Source organism: Capricornis sumatraensis, chromosome 3 (assembly GCF_032405125.1).
Source record: "Capricornis sumatraensis isolate serow.1 chromosome 3, serow.2, whole genome shotgun sequence".
In the NCBI taxonomy this organism is placed as follows: Eukaryota; Metazoa; Chordata; class Mammalia; order Artiodactyla; family Bovidae; genus Capricornis; species Capricornis sumatraensis.
In genome coordinates, this window is record NC_091071.1 from 70820021 (window position 1) to 70842988 (window position 22968).

General features: G+C 36.3%; 1 protein-coding gene across 1 annotated transcript in view; it reads right to left on the minus strand.

Annotated features, from left to right (window-relative positions):
- Window positions 1–22968, minus strand: part of UBR3 (ubiquitin protein ligase E3 component n-recognin 3) — a 196147-nt gene that overhangs the window by 85686 nt on the left and 87493 nt on the right. The window contains exons 18-23 of the mRNA XM_068967177.1: window positions 19847–19989; window positions 17793–17889; window positions 10631–10772; window positions 7264–7368; window positions 5703–5876; window positions 3217–3677 (exon numbers count right to left, since the gene is read on the minus strand). Coding sequence (XP_068823278.1) covers window positions 3217–3677; window positions 5703–5876; window positions 7264–7368; window positions 10631–10772; window positions 17793–17889; window positions 19847–19989 — 1122 coding nt within the window. The remainder of the gene's footprint in view (window positions 1–3216; window positions 3678–5702; window positions 5877–7263; window positions 7369–10630; window positions 10773–17792; window positions 17890–19846; window positions 19990–22968) is intronic.

The window sequence follows — 22968 nt, forward strand, 5'->3', positions numbered from 1 at the left end:
AGCCCATTAAATTCTAGGTAGCTACCAATTCAAAGTTAATGAACTTTCACCTAAATTATGTTACTATATAACAACTTCTATTTATAAAATACTGTGAGAAATAAGAACTCTCCTAAATTTTTAATGTACTAAAAGTTTTGTGCATACTTTTATTAAAATTATCTGTAACAAAATTACAGCAAAAATGAAGAACAGCTATGTATGATTAAATCTGCTTCTGTTACAGTTACCAAAGGATGACCTCCTAACTAATCAAATGGGACTGCCAATCTTAACTAAACTTTCATAGCATTTAACAATCTTTCTTCCTTTCTGAACCTCCTCCTCTTATGCCTCCCTAATGCCATTCTCTGCAGCTTTCCTCTTATTTCACTCTAACCATCCCGTTTTGAGTTACCTTTATAGGTGCTCCTTCCTTAGTTATTCCCCTTTATGATTTCCCCTTGAGTTTCATACTAAATGTTCTCATCTTTTTATTGTCCATATTCTTCCATACACAAGGCTCTTAACTATTACCTATATGCCTAAATCTGTAGCTCTAACTCAAGAATTCTCACCTAAGTCTCTAACCCTGTATCTAACTGGACATCTTCACCTGGATGCCTTCCTTAAACTCAGTAACATACAAAACTGAGCAAGTCAATTTTACCGCTAATCCTGAGCCACCTATCCTCCTTTATCTTGGTAAACAGAACACTGTTCAAAGAAAAATGGAGACGTTTTATTAATATTATGATTTAACAACAAATTAAAAGCAACTTAAAGCTTCAAAAGCTAAAACCATCAAAGTTTTAAAACACTTCTTGTTTAACAATTTGTGATCATATATAGGAAAGACTGGAAATCACTACAAGAAACTAAAACAAATTTTTAAGGATTAGTAAAATTTTTCTTTTATTTTCTACTATCATTTAAAGTTGAATTAATTTTTTTTAAATAGCAAGAGAATTATTAGATTTCCCACAGTAGTAACAGACAGCAACTTTTCCAAAGGGATCTACAGGTTTGTGCATGCATGCTTAGTTGCTCATTTGTATCTGACTTTTCATGACCCCATGAACTACAGCCCGCCAGGCTCCTCTGTCCATGGGATTCTCCAAGCAAGAATACTGGAGTGGGTTGCTATTCCCTTCTCCAGGGGATCTTCCCAACCCAGAGATCAAACCTGGGTCTCCTGCACTGCAGGCAGATACTTTACTGTCTGAGCTAACAGGGAAGATATTAAAGTTGAATACTTTACTTTAAAATAAAATAGCAGGACAATTATTAGGTTCCTCACAGAAATAACAGCAACTTTTCCAAAGGGGTCTTCAGGTCTAGAGTAGTAATTTAATGTCAGGGTCAGTCCCAGGCTGGATGAAGCACAAGCTGGAATCAAGACTGTCAGGAGAAATATCAATAACCTCAGATACCCAGATGATACCACCCATATGGCAGGAAGTGAAGAACTAAAGAGCCTCTTGATGAAAGTGAAAGAGAAGAGTGAAAAAGTTGGTTTAAAACTCAACATTCAGAAAACTAAGATCATGGCATCTGGTCCCATCACTTCATGGAAAATAGATGGGGAAATAATGGAAACAGTGAGATATTATTTTGGGGGGCTCCAAAATCACTGCAGATGGTGACTGCAGCCATGAAATACAAAGATGCTTGCTCCTTGGAAGAAAAGTTATGACCAACCTAGATAGTATATTAAAAAGCAGAGATACACAATGAGGTACCACTTCACACCAGTCAGAATGGCTGCGATCCAAAAATCTGCAAGCAATAAATGCTGGAGAGGGTGTGGAGAAAAGGGAACCCTCCTACACTGTTGGTGGGAATGCAAACTAGTACAGCCACTATGGAGAACAGTGTGGAGATTCCTTAAAAAATTGCAAATAGAACTACCTTATGACCCAGCAATCTCACTGCTGGGCATACACACCAAGGAAACCAGAATTGAAAGAGACACATGTACCCCAATGTTCATCGCAGCACTGTTTATAATAGCCAGGACATGGAAACAACCTAGATGTCCATCAGCAGATGAATGGATAAGAAAGCTTTGGTACATGTACACAATGGAGTATTACTCAGCCGTTAAAAAGAATTCATTTGAATCAGTTCTGATGAGATGGATGAAACTGGAGCTGATTATACAGAGTGAAGTAAGCCAGAAAGAAAAACACCAATACAGTATACTAACACATATATATGGAATTTAGAAAGATAGCAATGACGACCCTGTATGCAAGACAGGAAAAAAGACACAGCGATGTATAACGGACTTTTGGACTCAGAGGGAGAGGGAGAGGGTGGGATGATTTGGGAGAATGGCATTCTATCATGTATACTATCATGTAAGAATTGAATCGCCAGTCTATGTCTGACACAGGATACAGCATGCTTGGGGCTGGTGCATGGGGATGACCCACAGAGATGTTATGGGGAGGGAGGTGGGAGGGGGGTTCATGTTTGGGAACACATGTAAGAATTAAAGATTTTTAAATTAAATAAAAAAAAATTAAAAAAAAAAAAGCAGAGATATTACTTTGCTGACAAAAGGCCATCTAGTCAAAGCTACAGTTTTCCAGAAATCATGTATGGATGTGAGAGTTGGGATTATAAAGAAAGCTGAGCACTGAAGAATTGATGCTTTTGAACTGTGAAGTTGGAGAAGACTCCTGAGATTCCCTTGGACTGCAAGGAGATCAAACCAGTCAATCCTAAAGGAAATCAGTCCTGTTCTAAATTTTTTTATTTCCTCAATATTTCCTAAAGGAAATATTCATTGGAAGGGCTGATGCTGAAGTTGAAACTTCAATACTTTGGCCACCTGATGTGAAGAACTGACTCTTTGGAAAAGACCCTGATGCTGGGAAAGATTCAGGGCAGGAGGAGAAGGGGACGAGAGGATGAGATGGTTGGATGGCATCACCGACTCAATGGACGTTGAGTCTGAGGAAGCTCCGGGAGTTGGCGATGGACAGGGAAGCCTGGCGTGCTGCAGTCCATGGGGTCGCAAAGAGTCAGACGCAACTGACCCACTGAACAGAAACTCAACCAATTCAAGCATGCTAAACATACAGGCACTGACTATCTTTGATTCCCCTCTTCTTACAAACTGTTCAGTTATGATTATAGCTAGCCTCAGATGAACAAAAGTGGGGGTGGGGGTGGTAATATAAAATCTTCAACTGCATCATACATTAAAGCACTAAAAATAAAAATTACCTTTCTTCTTTGTCCAGTGTTCTCTTCTCTGCTGCAGTAATCTTTTTGGGTGGCACAGGAGGGGTCACTTTTCTACATGTCTCTTCAATGATGCGTTTGTTCATTCTGCTTTGCAATGCAGCTTTTAGTAAAATTCTTTCTACTGCAGTTATACCATCTCCATGACTATATTTAGGAATTTCTGGTTGGATTAAAATTTCTATGTCATCAAGCCAAGGAGGATAGTAGGAATTTTGTTTTCCTGAGAGTTTGTGGTGAAGTTTAATTAACAAAGACAATATACTTTCTTTAATTTCCAAAATGGCTGTAGTTAACTGTGGAGCTGAACCAGGCGCAGACCATTTACTTGAAGTTTTTGGACGAACCACTTGATTTGCTTCACTGTTACTGCGATTGATGATCTCTTGAAACTTCTTTCTGCGCTCTGCTACTAAGCTGAAAACCTGAGCTGTACCAGAATTCTACCATTCAAATGAGAAAGAAAGAAAAATCAAGAGAAGGTTATTCAGGGTCAGTTTTAAAATACATTAGCATTACATTTTCCAAAGGATATGATCAAAGTTTCATCCAAAGATTTATTTAATAGATTTGTTCTTTAAGTAAATTTGCCCCTTGACTTCTCTCAAATATACTTAGTCCCACTCAATCTGGAAACAACAATGAGGAAAAAGGAGATTATCCATAGTAACACTTCTTTTGCAACCCCCCTAAGCCTATCAGGGAAAAAGACAAAGCTTCAGTAGTATCTACAGCCATATTCACAAGGAATCATAAACTAAGACTTTCCTCAGTTTTAAGGAATCAAAGCTATCCGACATTCATCAAGAATACTATATTCCTGACTAACTTCTAGAAGACCATGATATCATCCACTTAAGAAAATCATAAATTAATTTTTTTCCAAGTTAAAGAATCTCAAATGCTAATTAATTTCATTTTTTAAGAACTTTAAAAGTTTGAAAATTACTTCTAACATAAATGCTTTAAGTTACTAAAATTAAATAAAAAGATGAAAAATTATTCATATTTAATATATTTATTGAACAGATTTTTTTAAACTATTTTTCTCAATAATTAATCTTCAAAATAGCCTTTTTGCTAAAGCAATCAAACTACATTAGGGCTCTTAGAAATCATCTTTTAATTAAGATACAAGTCAGTTTAATAGATTTCACTAAATTTTTTTAAGCAAGCAGAGAAACAATGCTTCAATCAGCTGAGCTTTTATGAACTTCATATACATTTTTTTTTAATGTCCAAGCTGTTTGTCAAAGTTCCCTCTACCAGCATTAGAGGCAAAAGCTGCCTCTTACAGACTGCAATATTTTAATCAAAATTCTTTATGGTGTTCACAGAAAAAGCATACTGTCAAAGACAAAGTTCCTACAAATGAACTCTTTCAATAAGAAATGTATGATTCAATGTTCTTTACTTGCAAAAATCTAGACTGTATGAATTAGAAGTATTTAAGTTTAGTTATTTGCCATGTCATTTCAAGATTCTTCATTTCTGCTTTTTATAAGTTAATTAAGCTACATGCAATAAGAGAGCTTATTTTTTAAATGAGTCCAAATACACAACATAAGTTTAAGCTTTTTGTGGACTTATTTTATCAGTTAATTAACTATCATATAAGCAAAAAAAAAAAGTGGGGGTTGTGAATGGCATGCCACCAGCAACTAAAGATAAAATTTATTTTGATTTCAGAAACATTCATTTTTAAGATGTTAGTAACAATGCTAAATGTAAACAGAACAAAATGTGCTTCTTATAATTGGCCCAAAATACCAACACTACTAAGAAAAGCTCACTATTAAATATGCAGTATTATTTTTTAAGTTCAATAATGTGGATTTTCTTTAAAAATAAAGCCAAAATTACTGCATTTTAAAAAGAATGCACACATACATTAAATGTTTTTTTATTCTAACCATATTAATTAAACACACACATATACACACAAATACTTCAGCATTTGTCCCCATTTCCAGTTAAACCCACATTGCTAGTTAATGCAAGTATAATATACATCTACCTCTCTTTGAAGAACTTTAGGCCGACGAGAACTCTGGCAGATTAAAGGAAAAAGATGGGTGAGGTAGACGTTGCTTAGATATATCAGAGTTGCTTAGATATAAAGGACAATTTAAAGTTATCTATAACCACATTTATGTTTTTTTTGGATATGACTGTTTTTGTTGTTGTTTTGTTGCTAAATCGTGTTCAACTCTTTTCAGCCCTATAGACCACAGCCTGCCAGGCTTCTCTGTCTGTGGGATTTCCCAGGCAAGCATACTGGAGTGGTTGCCATTTCCTTCTTCAGGGGATCTTCCCAACCCAGGGGTTAAACCCACGTCTCCTGCATTGCAGGCGGATTCTTTACCACTGAGCCACCAGGGAAGCCCTAGGATATGATAAGATGATCTAAATGACACACCCTAACATAATGAAGTCTTTCCCTTTTTTGTTCTCACTTTTACACTTACTTGTAAAGATCCCAAGCTGTCAGAGCTGGTACTTGCAAGTGAGTCTCTCTTCACTTCTGGAGCAGTCTCTGGAACTCTCACTCTAACATAATTTATAAAGTGTCGCATATTCGATACTAAGTTACTACCAGGAAACCAACTGTCATGACAACGTTCAGGTCCACATGCTGATGCCTGAAACATACACATAATGAATACAAATCTTGTCAGTCAGGTCCAAGACACAATGGAGATGTGACAAGCCCAAATAATAGTTCACTGCCTGTTATATCCCTTAATCCCTTAAAGTCACATTTACGAACTACGAAGTACGAATAAAACCAAATGCAAACAGAAAATTTAAAAACAAACTGCTCGATGCCAACATGGAAGTCAGCTAAACTTCTCCAGAAGAAAATACATTTTTCAATTTGGAAATATGCAGTACAGGATACTTTTCACCACCCATTAAAAATAACTCATAATGCAGTCAAATAACGCTAATTTGGACTAACTGTGGAAGGAAGTCTGAAAAATCTATCAAAAGTCTGACTTAGAGGAATATTAATGATTTTTTTAGTATCTATGAAAGAATATATGTTGACTCAGCTTAAGACTACTAAGTACTGCCTAGCCTTTTCACTTGTCTGTCTATTGCTGTTGTCTTTTTGTATGGAGGGAATGAGAAAAATATCAATTAACTGTAAAATCAATTTGTAGTAACTAACAATTACTTTCATGGAAATGATACTTTTAAAGTCCTGAAACACATTAACAACTTATATTCTCAAGTAAACATTCTCCTTTACAACAAATCTTACTCCACTAACTTAAAATCTTTACAGAAAGAATTTGCTATTCAAAAATAAAATCCCTAATCAAATTATTAGAATTTCTAGACTGAAGTCCTAACATAATTATTTACCAGTGTGTGTGTGTGTGTGTGTGTGTGTGTGTGTGTGTGTAGTTCAATTGCTCAGTCATGTCCCACTCTTTCTGACCTCATGGACTGTAGTCCACCAGACTCCTCTGTTCATGTGATTTTCCAGAAAAGAATACTGGAGTGGGTTTCCATTTCCTTCTTCAGGGGATCTTCCTGACCAGTAACTACAAAAATGGCACTAGTGGTAAAGAACCTGCCTGCCAACACAGGATATGCAGGTTCAATCTCTGGGTTGGGAAGATCACCTAGAGGAGGAAATGGCACCCCATGCCAGTATTCTTGCTGGGAGAATCCCAAGCACAGAGGAGCCTGGCACACTACAGCTCATAGGGTCACAAAGAGTTGGACATAATTGAGCATCTGAGCACAGCACAAATATGCACTAACAACTTTTCTTAGATCTACATATTAAGAATTACAAATTTCAAATTCAATAATTCTATAAATGGGAGTTTTATATATTAGTGAAATCTCTAAAAGAACATATGTAGTTGAAGATTTAAAAGGGCCTTTTCCAAGTTCCTAAGGTTTTTTTCTAAGTATGATACTCAGACAAAATAAATACCTTCAAGATGACATGCAACCTTTCATTAAGGCATATCACAACTTTAACATTTAAAAATATAAAAAACTACTTACCTCTTCATCTGATTCCTCTTCAGCTGAATTTTCAAGTCCTAATTCAATCAGATATAAAACCATACAGAGTACATGTTCTGAAAGATTTTGATGATCCATCAAAATCTTTAAAAAGAGAAAAAAATGCCCCATATTACTTTTTTCCATAAAACATATTTCACTTAAATATCAAAAAGTATTTTAACCTTATAGACCAATGTAACATAATATATATGTATTATATATACATATATGTGTTATATATATATATAATATATACATATGTTATACATATTATATATACATATATGTGTTATACATATCATAATCAGATATGTAAGTAAGTAAACATATACCTTGGTGAAAAGACAAACTAAAACCTAAAAAACAGGTTCCCCTCCCAGGATTACACAATATTTTAGGCAATGTTCAGAATCATTAGTTCACTGATCAGCTAAAGTTTAACACATTAAATAATCCACTAAAACAATTATTATAAAAATACCAGTATCTAATAAAGTAATTTAACAGGAATATTTTACATCCTAAGTGATTGACACTTTTCTCCTGATTACAAGGATATCAGATAAATGTTTGTTAAATAGAACAGTTCATTCAAATGTGTTAGCATAGCACCTGGTATATAATTGGGAGCAAAATAATTGTGTATGGAACACTAATATTCTTAAAATCTGTCTCTAAAGTTACAGTCCTGAGCTTGAGTGTTCTGCACTCAGTGTTCATTGCTCAGTTCTGGCACACACTGTGTGCATGTGTATGCAACGTGTGGTTTATACAAGAAACGAAAAAGGAATAAAGTGGTTAGGAGACAGGTTGCACTGAGGAAATACTGACAAATCTGACCTTATAAATGGATTATGCAAGCCTTACACATTTTATGCAGGACTCGGTGGGCTAACCTATCCCAATCACTCATTCAGTATAATGCAACAAACGATTAACCGGAAGACACATAAAATACCGTAAGGAAAAAACAGCTTGGTAGCCATCTTGTTGTCTTCATTATTTAAAAAAAAAAAAAAAAGCCAGCCAGTCAAACTAGAGCTTCTGTGGGGAGCGGCACTGTCAGCCGCAGGTGAGACTAGGGAGAACAAGAGGGAGGCCAGTCTAGGCTGAGCCTCCTAGAAACTGCCCAGACAGCAGAGAGGGCTTGGAAAGGCCTTAGTCACTTAGGAGCTAATCTACTGTGACTAAAAACTTAAGACTTTCAGTGCACTGATTTTCTAATGCTCAATCTGACTACTGAGAAGACTTTTCCATTCGTATTTTGTGTGGCACAATGATGAGGAGAACACTTTCAAAACCTTTTAAAAACCTGATTTTTTAAACAAATTTTGAATATACTTAAGCTATTTGATCTTGAACAACATCTGGTCTTAAGTTTCCTCATCTTTAAAACTGGAATAATAGCCCAGAATTATTGTGAGGATTATACGATTAACATCTTTAATTTGCTTCAAATAGTATCTAACAGCTGGTGTTCAACAAATAGTAGGGAGGTGGTGTAGACGGACGGTGGGAAGAACAGGAGAGCAGTAAGAGGGGACTGAAGGTTGACAGGCAATAGAGGTGATCCTTTCTAACCCAAGACTTTACAGGGAGGAAACCAAGGTTCAGCCACACACTCAGCTAGCGTAAGCAACACTAGAACACAGATTTCAGACTTCCAATGACTGCATACCATTACTATTCTGCCTCCTTTTAATAAATAAAGCATTATTAGCTAAAATCAAATAAACTTTAGCTTGAAAACCTGTGGCGTTACATCTTACAGCTTCAAATGCGTAACTTTAAGGTTAAGGAAGCAAAAAAACTTTTTTTAGGTACTACAATAAAAGAGAGGATGGTTTCAGGAGAGTTTTATTAACATGTTCTATATTAAAGTTTTTTAATATTAAACATGGCAGGAGATGAAATGGTTTACTGACATTGCTTTTTAGAAAGTTGACCTGCCAATGCAATGTCAATTAAAGGTTCTTCATAATCATAAAGTCAGGAATGATATTACAAAATTGAGATTTTTAAAACTTATTCATAGTAATCTTGTAACAACTAAATACTGCCTTTCTATTTTTGAGGAAATATTCTTATAGTAAGCAAATGAAAATGTTGAAAAAATATAACTTGAAAGGACACAAATCATTTGCAGTAGTCTTCTTTAATTTTTAAATCAAGATTTACTGACTGATTCACCTTATTCAGTTATTTAACCTCTAAAACTCAAAAAAACATATCTGAGGTCTTCCCTGGTAGTATAGTGGATGGGAATCCGCCTGCCACTGCAGGGAACACAGGTTCGATCCCTGGTGCAGGAGGATTCCACATGCTGCGGAGCAGCTAGGCCCATGAGCCACAACTACCGAGCCTGTGCTCTGCAACAAGAGAAGCCCCCACAATGAGAGGCCCACACACCGCAACCAAGAGTAGTTAGTCCCCAACTGCCCCAACTAGAGAAAGCCACATGCAGCAATGAAGACCCAGTGCAACCAAAAATACATAATAAAATGTTTAAAAAACATATCTGAAAGACGAGAATAAAAATAGAACTGTCACTCATAAGGATTTCCACTAGAATTAAAATAAAGTGTATATGTGTACACAAAGCATTTGAAACAAAATCTGGCACTAAGTAAACACTGAAAAATGTCTATAAAAGATCAAAACTACAAATATCCTTTTAATAAGAAAAATATTCTACCATTTTAATTAAAAAAAGAACATTTTAAATTACTTTACTGAATAATTTTCTTAGAAATTAATGAAAATAAACCATTCAATTGGTTTTTTTGAGGGCCATGTCTAAAATTCTAACAGGAGTAATTTTTGCAAGTAAAATGAAAAACTGATCATGGGGTAGAGTTAAAAAGAATAGACGGTACAGAAATCTAAAAGCTATATTTGTTTATATCTCAAACATTAAGAAAAAAACAAAAACGTCTGCTAACTAAATTTAATATATTAATTTTCTTAAATAATTTAAATCATATATGTAGTGATTAGAAATTTGTTAACATATAGGCATAATTTTTACTTTTAAGTTAATTTTTAATTTTTCAAATTCTAATTAGAAGAAACAAGTTTTTTTTTCCTTTATATCTAATTGTATAATTCCTGTCTGAAACTGAAAAGATGGATAGTTTCCCATAACAAATGGTGTAACTCTGTTATTTTCCAACTTAGATTTGAAATTACAAGAATACAATTCACATACATGTGATTATGACATATCCTCACGCATCTTAAATATATAAATACACTTTTGCTTTATAAATGGTACTTTTATGTTAATATTCTCTTTTGGCATTTTTATTTAAGAATTATGGTAATAAACGTTAATCTAGTCTTCTTAGTCAAATCGCTACTGTACCTTGTAAAGCAGAGTGAAGAGCACAATGTGCAAAGTTTTACAGTGCAGAAGTCTCATGAGACCTTTATAGCTGGGATGGAGTGGTGTCCTTTTCTTATAGGGTGGCCAAGGATTTCCAGGGAATTTTCCACTCTGTTTTAAACTATAAAAATAAAATAAAACCAAAATTAGATGATAGACACAAGATTAAACTGTGATTTAAATGGTGATTCCATAGCTTCAATCATATACATTACATGCTACTTTAGCACTCTTTGTAATAACTTTATGTACAGACCAGCAAATTTCCTCTATCTTTTCCGGATATACCATACTATTGATTCATTACTATTGAATTCACAGCCAAGAGCACTGTAACAGCCTGAACAAAGCTTATCTAACAACAAATCTTCTCTGTAAGGCACATCAAAGCCTTCTTACCCTCAGCAACACTACACGGTACCCTGGTACGCCATGTGGGAGACATTCTATACAGCAAAATCACCAAAGGACAAAAATTCAAAAACATAGCACTGAATTGACCATGAAAAGGACACTTGTCTATAGTACGAGCTGAAACAAGAGGGCAGAGTTTTGCTTTTTCCCACTTGAATCTAGGTGCCCTCTGCACATCCACTCAAATCTGAAAATAACCAGTAAGGTGCTCTGAGTATTGATTCAAGGTTTACAAATAAATTTACCAAGTAATCAAATTAGCAAATATAGAATTTGAAAATAATGAGGATCAACTGTATATGACAGAATTAGCATTATAAATCAGTGAGAAAATCATGGATTCTTCAGTAAATAGTCCTGGAGCTGGTTTTCTGCACGGGGAAAAAAATACACCACTACTTCACTCTATAAAAATCAACTCCAGGTGGATTAAAGATCCAAATATAAAAAAATAAAACTTGAGAACTAATAAAATTTAGACAATCTAACCAAAAAACCATCAAAGATAATCCATACACCACTTTCAATGCAAGAATCATGGAGGGAAATTAAGAAGTTTTTTTTAAAAGCTCAATTTCACCCAGTAATCCAGAGAATGTATGTCATACATTCAGCATTCAAAGTTAAAATGACATAATGAACATAAATATTTAATTTTACTTTCACTCAAAACTCCAATGAAAATATAGTAACAGTATTTTTTCTTTAAGATGAAAAACACAGGATGAGGAAAATCCAAAAAGGAAAAGAAAACAAAAATTTTGTTAATCGGAAAGCAAGTGGCTATGTGGATGATTCTAGTAAACCTAAGAAAGCCAAATCACAAGAAGGCAAGGGAGAAGGCTGAAAATCAACCCCAATTACTCTGCAGAATACTTAAAAGGCTCAGAAACTGGAAGCACCTGGTACTTCAATCATTGGGAGTTGAGCGTGTGCTTGCGTGCTCAGTCATGTCCAACTCTTTGCGACCCCATGGACTGTATGTAGCCCGCCAGGCTTCTCTGTCCATGGGATTATCCCAACAAGAATACTGGAGGGGGTTGCCGTTTCCTCCTCCAGGGGATCTTCCCAACACAGGGATCAAACCCGCATCTCTCCTGTCTCCTGCTCTGGCAGGTGGATTCTTTACCACTGAGCCACCTAGGAAGCTGGAGTTGAGGAGATAGGAGGCTAAAATGAGGACTGGATGAAAACTGCTTCACCCCATCCCAACAGAATTCTGGCTGGAGAATTCATCTCTGAAGAAGGTAAAACACAAGCATGGTTTAGGGTGGGAGGATATGCGGTTAAAGTCATCAAATGCATTTTGATTCAGAATACTTAGGCTTTGACTCCATTTCATTTACAAAATAATGGCAGTCAGACCACTATATTCTGGGCAATATTTGAAAATACTGCTTTGAGAAATCTTACAACACCAAAAAGAAAGTTTCAAGAGACTAACATAGGGGCTTCTCAACAAACCTGCTTGCTCAAATCACCCCAGAGTGTTGTAGGATCCACAACATCCACCAAGGCACTGAGAGCTAGCTCTTCCTCACAAGCAGCCAGAATCATTAGCTATCCTAGGAACGTCTCCAACATGAAAGCTAGAGACCTAACAGTGGAAGACTCAGCTAAAGGGAAAAGGATGTTATGCAGCTAGGGGAAAGAAAGTCTTAAAGATAAAAATTACAAGAAGAGGCAAAATGCTTTCCTGTTAAGCCTATATAACATAGGTTTGCAAGGGGAAAATTAGTGCAGCCCACATAGCCATATTAGCAGAATTTCCTGACATCTGAATGAGACAAGAACACGACAAAAAGGAAAGAACTAACTCATAGTCTGGTCTCCATACAGGAGTTGATTTTTCCTGAATATCTTCTGAGACAAGGATAGGCTAAGCTGGCTTTTTAGGCATTTCAAGATCCTTCTGTCTGTGGGTATGTTGAGAGCAAAGGCAGACTCTTAAGATGCTGATATGATTCCTCAACATAATATTGATGAGAAAAAACAATACAGGCAAGAGAAAGAAGAGGAAATGGCAGCTTCTCAGGAAACTGCTGATATTCCAGGATGTAGCCATAGAACTTACTCAGGATGAGTGGGAATTTATGGACATCACTCAATGGGAACTACACTTGGTCTCCCTAGATCCTGTCTGTAAGCCAGACGTGGTTACCTTTATGGACCAAAAGAAGGATCCCTGGGACATGAAGGAAATGGAGACAACAGCCATAAATCTAGGAACTGGGGCTACCACCCAAGAGGAGAATGGTGACTTCAGGATGAGCTCAAGGTTTCTGGGGCACCCCCCTATTACCTTACCACAAAACAATCAGAAAAAAGTCACATATCCTGTAGCCCTCCCCACAAATTTTGCCTATAAAAACTTCTCTCTAAAAACCATGGGGGAATTTGGGGTTTTCTAGAGCACAAGCCTCTTGTTCTTTTTGCTTGGTCCTGCAATAAACCCTTCTCTGCTTAAACAAAAAAAAATTACCATTAACATACCAGAGAAATAAGCTGCATCTATGATTCAAGAAGAGGGTGTCATTACATTGCTTACAAAAAAAAAGAAAAAAACTGGTTTCTGTATAATACTATAGTGGCTACATATAAGCATAATTTTAAAAATAATTCCAATAGTATATAATAAAATGTTTTAATTATATTTCATTTAGCACAGAAAAGCAATTTTTAGCTTTTATTTGTTTGCTTTAAGCACTAGGCCCCTAAATATGCAATGCCTAGATTAATAAAGTGTTCTGACATAAAGGTTAGATATTTGTTTAAGGCAGCAGGTAACATCATTTGACTGCTCTTTTCAAAATCATTAATGGAATAATGTAAACAAAAAGCTACATGACAGAAAAAAAATTTTAAGTGACTCAAACCAACACCTAATTACTGACTAGTTTGAGACAAAAATGACATGTATAAACTCATACAACATACTTTAAAACATGGGCCAACAACCGCTAACCTTCAAGATGGGAAGCAACATAAGTATCAGAAATTAGAGTTCAAAAAATTTGCTTTCCAGCTGAATTTAAAATAAACACTATATAAAAACCACATTTGTCTTTTGGAAATGGCCTAGATTATAGTTCCAACACTGCCATTAACTGAACTTCTCTGGACCACAATGTCCTCGTATATAAAATATAATACTAAACTGAATAAATGGTTTTCCAACTGTTGGTTTGTTTTGTTCTTGTTGGGTTTTGTTTGATTTTTCACTTTAAAAGCTGAACTGTCCACTAAAGGGTATTTTGGAAGGGAGTCAGGAGAGCGAGATGAGCCACCTTCGCTTTTTTAGCCCTCCTCTTGCTACTGCCCAGCTCCCTCTTGCAGTGATGGCCCCCAAGACATTTCTACAGAAGCTGCAGAGAAGATCTTGAAGGCTTTTTACAGCAATTTTCCAGCAAAGATCGAAGCATCACACAAAGAAAATGGCTTACTTTCACTTAAACTCTTGGCACAAAAAAATTAAAGAAACTTAATTTTCATTCATTTAGCAATTACTGATTATCTACAAAGTGCCTAGTAACCAGGTAGATTCTGGAGACACAACAGCCTTAATTTACCTATTCATTTTCTCCATAATTCTTCAAAACACCTATTACCTTCTTGAAATAAAAAAAAAAATCACACTAGGTAAAGTCAGTTTCACCACTTTTGTTCCTTAAAACTAAAATAAGATGAAAATGACCAATAGCCAATAAGCCCCACACTTTAGGGTTATTTCCCAGTTGTGTTATAATAAAAAGTGAACCAGTCAATTATGCTATCATATAAGACATATCAATAAAAGAAAGAGATGTTATATTTCATATACAAAATAAATTTTAAAACAAATAAGTTTTACATAGATACAAACATATTCATATCCATATTTATTTTAAATATACAAAATATTATTGGGTTACTAAAGTTTGTACGTAAAATTTCACAGATTTACATGAAAATGATTTTAATATGAAGCTAACATGTATTTCTGTTATTATTCTTTGTTTCTTTAAAACAAAGATTTTCAAACTGTCAAGAAACATCACAACATTTCAGAAATATTTCTAAGAAACTATAAAGGCATTGTACAGGAATTCAAAAACAAAATGAGGAGAATGAGAGAATGAGAAAAAATATAAAGCAAAATAGGAGAGAGGAAATTTAATAAAAACAGTTCTAAGAATATGGTTTTCTCTATGCAAAGCAGTTACAAGTCAAAATATGACATGGTTCTAAACAACTAATAACACAAAATAAGTCAGAAAATACAAGGTACCTACAAACAGAAAAGGTTACCTGTATGTCAGTATAGGTTTAAACCAGCTTTCTCAACCTTGACACTAATGACATTCAAGGCCAGAAATTCTTAGTCGTGGGGACCAGACTTAGCCTATGCTACATGTTAATTTTAGCCCTCTGAAGTCTGTAGACAATGGCAAATATCCCCTGGAGGACAAAATTCATTCTGACTGGGAACCACTGGTCTAAATGAAGGAAATTAACTTCTCAAAGCTCAAGTAAAAATCTTCTATTTGAAAAATAAAAGACCACAGTTCTCTTTGCTTCACACAGTGCCTGGTATTTAATAATGCACTCAGTAAATGCATGTGTGTGTGTTCAGTCGCGTTTGCGACCCCATGGCTGTAGCCTGCCAGGATCCTGTGTCATGGGATTCTCTAGGCAAGAGTACTGGAATCAGTAGCCATTTCTTCCTTCACAGGATCTTCCCAACCCCAGGATCAAACCCACATGCCCTGCATCTCCTGCACTGGCAAATGGATTCCTTACCACAGAGCCACCTGGGAAGCCCTTACTCAATAAATGTGCATTGTCAAATTGAATTTCACTTTTAAAACTGATTACGTTAAGTATTTAATGACTCTTTCAAGGCCTGGAAAGCTTCAGGCCAATCCTAGTCCAAATTGCTATGTATTACAAAGTAAAGCAGAATAATAAAATTAACTATATATTTACTTCTTACATATTCAATGACAAGCTACCACACACTCCCCCTGAAAAAAAGCAGAGCCACTTAAGACAACAAACAGTATTTATGAAGGCCAGACTAGGTTTTCCATGGAAATGCTTCCTCCCACCCATCTTTCATTTTCAGCATGAACAATTTCAAATTTATTTACTCAATGAACAACACTGTGAATGTCAATTACGTGCCAGCAATGAGACAGATTCTGAAGATATAAAAGAGAAACAGACAAAAATAACTTCCTTCAAGTAATAAGAAAACAAACAAAAAAAAGCAAAAAAATAGTTGTAAAAAGCAAACAAATAGTTACACAACTGTACAAAAACTATATAAAGAAGTTGCTAAGAAAGGAGAATCTAAGGCTATCTCCCCAAGAGTTTTAGAGAAAAGTAGAGAGAAATGCCATTTCCTTCTCCAACGCATGAAAGTGAAAAGTGAAAGTGAAGTCGCTCAGTTGTGTCCGACTCTTAGTGACCCCATGGACTACAGCCCACCAGGCTCCTCTGTCCATGGGATTTTCCAGGCAAGAGTACTGGAGTGGGTTGCCGTTGCCTTCTCCGAAGGGAGTGGAGAGCATGCTAAAATTCTGCATTATAAACTTTCTTCAGATGTATCTATTATGGTTCTTAAATTCAACATATATCTATTACTACAAAGTCTTGGCAAAGAGAAGTTTCAATTATACCCAATATCTGTATTTACACTTTGATAGTTATATGAACAAATATTTTCTCAAGATCAAATACATTTAAATCATTTCAAACTTGTTTTCAAAATGTTTGCACACAAATGAACTAAGCACAAATGAAAAGATGATATTCTATAATGCTCAGCAATACATTAACCATTTAATGTTTAAAAACAGGAGGAAATATTGGGTTGGCCAAAACACTGATTCAGGTCTTTCAGTAAACTCTTATGGAAGAGCCTGAACAAATTTTTTGTTCTTGCTGTTGTTCAGTTGCTCAGTCGTGTCCAACTCTGTGCCAACCCATGGACTGTGGCCTACCAGGCTCCTCTGTCCATGGGATTACCCAGGCAAGAATACCATAGGGGGATGCCACTTCTTCCCCAGGGGATCTCCCTGACTTAGGGATCGAACCCACGTCCCCACATCTCCTGCACTGAAGACAGATTCTCAACCAGTGACCAGCAGCAAAGACCCCGTAAGAACTTTTTGGCCAATACAATAATACATTAAAAAGCAATATACAACAATAATATACAAGACTGAATTCTCCATTAAAAAGATAGCCTCAAAACTTTTCTGCAATTATCAACATTTTAACTATTTTGTTAAACATTTACATAGAAAATTCACTTTGCTTTGGCTATTTTCCCAGTTGTTGAGAATACAGCAGTGTTACCACACTTTTTGTAGTTACCCACCGTCTCTGACATGAGACCATTTCATTCTTTTAACTAGTGCCTCCTCTACTGGTTTAAAAGCAGAACAGCACAAAATCCAGCTTTGCACTCCACTGGTCAAACAGCAACTATACACGTTTGTTATTTTTTATGCTTATTAGTGCTTTCTATAATTTATTTTTATCAGATTAATGTCAGATTTTGGATCAAGATCTAGAGAATCTAAATCTCAGCCACATTCTTTTTTAATCTTAAAATATTTCTTTCCTCTGAAGACTTTAAGTATACTTTAATGAGAGCATTATCACATTTGTGTTACAACTGAATTTTTTTTTTATAAACAGGAGATATCCATTATTATACTAATCAATATAACAGACTTACAATGCTGTGTATCTGTCCATCGCAGACTGCACGTCTCTACGGTAAACTGTTCGAAGAATGACCATGACGGGGTCAAATTCGTGATCCCAGACTTCAGCTATCATTCAAAAGAGAGCAGAAAGAAAACACTGATGACTTCTTAGGAATCAAGTCGATCTCTAACGACTGTGCGTGCACGCTGAGTCGCTCAGTCGTATCTGACTTTTCTGCAGCCCCATGGACTGTAGCCCGCCAGGCTTCTTTGTCCACGGAATTTTCCAGGCAAGAATACTGGAGTGGGTTGCCATTTCCTCCTCCAGGGGATCTCCCCAGAGATCGAACCCATGTCTCCTTGTCTCCTGCACTGGCAGGAGATTCTTTACAATTGAGTCTCTAATGACTAATTACATTTCAGTATATCTTAAATTTTAAAGATGGTAAAGTTTAATTTGACTGAACTTCCCTCGTGGCTCAAGGGTAAAGAATCTGCCTGCCAATGCAGGAGACACAGGTCCAATCCCTGGGTTGAGAAGATCTCTTACAGAAGGAAACTGCAACCCACTCTAGTAGTCTTGCCTTGGAAATCCCATGAACAGGGGAGTTTGGCAGGCTACAGTTCATGGGATCACAATGGAGTAGGACACAACTTAGCAACCAAACAACTTCTGGAGCAAGGAAATGGTAAAACAGATGAGAAGCGATGTCCACTACCCACACTCATGTTAACAAGAGTAGGCCTGCTTTCATTGCTTTTGTGAAATAAATTCATTTAAGGCTTAATTCCCCAAAACTGCAAATTTATTTTAAATAGTTTTTTTAAAAAGGTTAAAAACAACTCATCCATTCCAACTTTTATTTTACAAAGAAGTCAAATCCAAAGATAAAAAACTGACTTTCTCAACGTCACACAACTAGCTGATACAATTCAGTATTTTATGTGAATGTGACACTCAGTTTCTTGATTCTAATTTCAAATGTCCAGTGCTCTGCCTCAGTGTCTCAAAATTTACTGTGTGACAACCATCCTATAGAGATTGGTAAAAAAGCAGATTTCCACAATCTATCCCCAGAAATCTAGACGAGAGCAGACTGGGGTTTAGGGATAGAAAATTGTATTTTAATAAGGACCCCAACATGAATAAGTCTGACAAAGGTAATGCTCACATCACACGTTATTAATAAGCGTAGCACTATACAAGAACATCATCCTACTTCTAAGTACATCTAAATTTTAGATACAAAGTGTTCTCTACAATAAAGAAATACTGTGCTTTTCCTTTAATGGAATACATTCCAACCAGAGATCCTGGATTGTTCTTGCTTCCTTTGTGAACTCTCTGAAAATTCCCACAAGATAAGGCTTATTTTGGTGCCTTTTATCAAACACAGTACATGTTATTTACAACTTCAAAGTGGGCATCATTTTTTCACTTAGACAACCAATGTCAGGGGTCAGGGGTGCAAGAAACCTGTAACCTCTACTTTCTTCAAAATTTCAATTTAATGAATATGTGACAGTGAAGAAGAAAAGGTCATGGATAAAAATTTCACCTACTTCTGGCTTTTATCAAGCATGTCTCTACAAAGCCAGGGAGAAAACCTTAGAAAACCAATCATTTAAGGAAAAGGTTTCTATGTATTTATGAAGGTTTAAAACATATGAGAACATTATCACTATTCCATATAGATTTTTAACTGTTTCAAATTAAACTTAGGGTAGTGACAACTATTTCAAAATCAAATTTAAAGGGCAAATACACTCAGAGTGTTTTTAAGTATATATTTTACATCATAATTTCAAGCTCATTCACTTACAAACATAAACTGGTGTTCATAGATAAAGTTCCTTTTATAATTTAGACTCATCTCAGAAGTCTTACTATAACATAAATCATAGATTTTTAAATAAAAGGAATATGTATCACGGTATACTGAAAAAGACAAACATACATGTAAGAAAGTTGAGGGGGAAACCAAAGCTAAGGAAATAAAAGGCAAACATTTTGTTTCAGTATACACAATGAGCCTTCAAAAAACCTGATATTTGAAAAATACATTCATAGATATAAACGTACCTTTAGGAGTATACATGCCTTGTTGCATAGAACCTCCAGGTTCAAAAACAGGAGCCTTAAAATCAGCTACCGCTGATAAAACTGATTCAAAGCTATAACTTCCTGGAATAATACCACTTTTAGGATTTGGATTTTCTGGAATATGATGCATGTGTCAAGAAAAAAAATTAATAACTAAAAGTCAGATTTATAATCTTATTAAGGTATTAGTTTCCAACTTTCTTTGCTAAAATATTCCTGTCTTGAGAACCCCATGAACAGTATGAAAAGGCAAAAAGACAGGACACTGAAAAATGAACACCCCAGGTCAGTAGGTGTCCAATATGCTAATGGAGATCAGTGGAGAAATAACTCCAGAAAGAATGAAGAGACAGAGCCAAAGCAAAAACAACACTCAACTGTGGATGTGATTGATGATGAAAGTAAAGTCCGATGCTGTAAAGAACAGTATTGCCTACAAACCTGAATGTTAGGTCCATGAATCAAGGTAAATTGCAAGTGGTCAAACAAGAGATGGCAAGAGTGAATGTCGACATCTCAGGAATCAACGAACTTAAAAGGACTGGAATGGGTGAATTTAACTCAGATGACCATTGTATCTACTACTACGGGCAAGAATTCCTTAGAAGAAATGGAGAAGCCCTCATAGTCAACAGAAGAGTCTGTAAGGCAGTACTTGGGTGTAATCTCAAAAACGACAGAATGATCCCTGTTTGTTTCCAAGGCAAACCATTCAATATCACAGTAATCCAAGTCTATGCCCCAACCAGTAACGCTGAAGAAGCTGAAGTTGAACGGTTCTATAAAGACCTACAAGACCTTCTAGAACTAACACCCCAAAAAGATGTCCTTTTCATCACAGGGGACTGGAATGCAAAAGTAGGAAGTCAAGAGATAACTGGAGTAACAGGCAAGTTTGGCCTTGGAGTACAAAATGAAGCAGGGCAAGGGCTAACAGAGTTTTGCCAAAAGAATGCACTGGTCACAGCAAACACCCTCTTCCTACAACACAAGAGAAGACTCTACAGATGGACATCACCAGATGGTCAATACCGAAATCAGACTGACTATATCCTTTGCAGCCAAAGATGGAGAAGTTCTATATAGCCAGCAAAAACAAGACCAGGAGCCGACTGTGGCTTAGATCATGAACTCCTTATTGCCAAATTCAGACTTAAATTGAAGAAAGAGGGGGGAACCACTAGACCATTCAGGTATGACCTAAATCAAATCCCTTATGATTATACAGTGGAAGTGACAAACAGATTCAAGGGATTAGATCTGATAGAATGCCTGAAGAACAATGGATGGAGATTCGTGACACTGTACAGGAGGCAGTGATCAAGACCATTCCCAAGAAAAAGAAATGCAAAAAGGCAAGATGGTTGTCTGAGGAGGCCTTACAAATAGCTGTGAAAAGAAGAGAAGTGAAAGGCAAAGGAGAAAAGGAAAGATATATTCATTTGAATGCAGAGTTCCAAAGAATAGCAAGGAGAGATAACAAAGCCTTCCTCAGTGATCAATGCAAAGAAACAGAGGAAAATAACAGAATGGGAAAGACTAGAGTTCTCTTCAAGAAAATTAGAGATACCAAGGGAACATTTCATGCAAAGATGGGCACAATAAAGGACAGAAATGGTATGGACCTAACAGAAGCAGAAGATATTAAGAAGAGGTGGCCAGAATACACAGAAGAACTATACAAAAAAGATCTTCATGACCCAGATAACCACGATGGTGTGATCACTGGACTAGAACCAGACATCCTGGAAAGCAAAGTCAAGTGGGCCTTAGGAAGCATCACTATGAACAAAGCTAGTGGAGGTGATGGAATTCCAGGTGAACTATTTCAAATCCTAAATGATGATGCTGTGAAAGTGCTGCACTCAATATGCCAGCAAACTTGGAAAACTCAGCAGTGGCCACAGGACTGGAAAAGGTCAGTTTTCTTTCCAAACAACCCTCAAGAAAGGCAATGCCAAAGAATGCTCAAACTACCACACAATGGCATTCATCTCACAAGCTAGCAAAGTAATGCTCAAAATTCTCCAAGCCAGGCTTCAGCAGTATGTGAACAGTGAACTTCCAGAGGGTCAAGCTGGATTTAAAAAAGGCAGAGGAACCAGAGATCAAATTGCCAACATCCTTTGGATCATCAAAAAAGCAAGAGAGTTTCAGAAAAACTCTACTTCTGTTTTACTGACTACACAAAGCCTTTGACTGTGTGGATCATAATAAACTGTGGAAAATTCTTAAAGAGATGGGAATACCAGACCACCTTACTGCCTCCTGAGAAACCTGTATGCAGGTCAAGAAGCAACAGTCAGAACAGTACATGGAACAACAGACTGTTTCCAAACAGGGAAAGGAGTACATCAAGGCTGTATATTGTCATCCTGCTTATTTAACTTATATGTAGAGAACATCATCCAAAATGCCAGGCTGGATGAAGCACAAGCTGGATTCAAGATTGCTGGGAGAAATATCAATAACCTCAGATATGCAGATGACACCATCCTTATGGCAGAAAGCAAAGAAGAACTGAAGAGCCTCTTGATGAAAGTGAAAGAGGAGAGTGAAAAAGTTGGCTTGAAACTCAACATTCAGAAAACTAAGATCATGGCATCCAGTCCCATCACTTCATGGCAAACAGAAAGGGAAACAATGGAAGCAGTGACAGACTTTATTTTGGGGGGCTCCAAAATGACTGCAGATGGTGACTGCAGCCGTGAAATTAAGACGCTTACTCCTTGGAAGGAAAGCCATGACCAACCTAGACAGTATATTAAAAAACAGAGACATTACTTTGCCAACAAAGGTCCAGCTAGTCAAAGATATGGTTTTCCCAGTAGTCATGTATGGATATGAGACCATAAAGAAAGTTGAGCACCGAAAAATTGATGCCTTTGAACTGTGGAGTTGGAGAAGACTCTTGAGAGTCCCTTGGGCTGCAAGGAGATCTAAAAAGTCAATCCTAAAGGAAATCAGTCCTAAGTATTCATTGGAAGAACTGATGCTGAAGCTGAAGCTCCAATACTCTGGCCACCTGATGCTAAGAACTGACTCACTGGAAAAGACCCTGATGCTGGGAAAGATGGAAGGCAGGAGGAGAAGGGGATGAC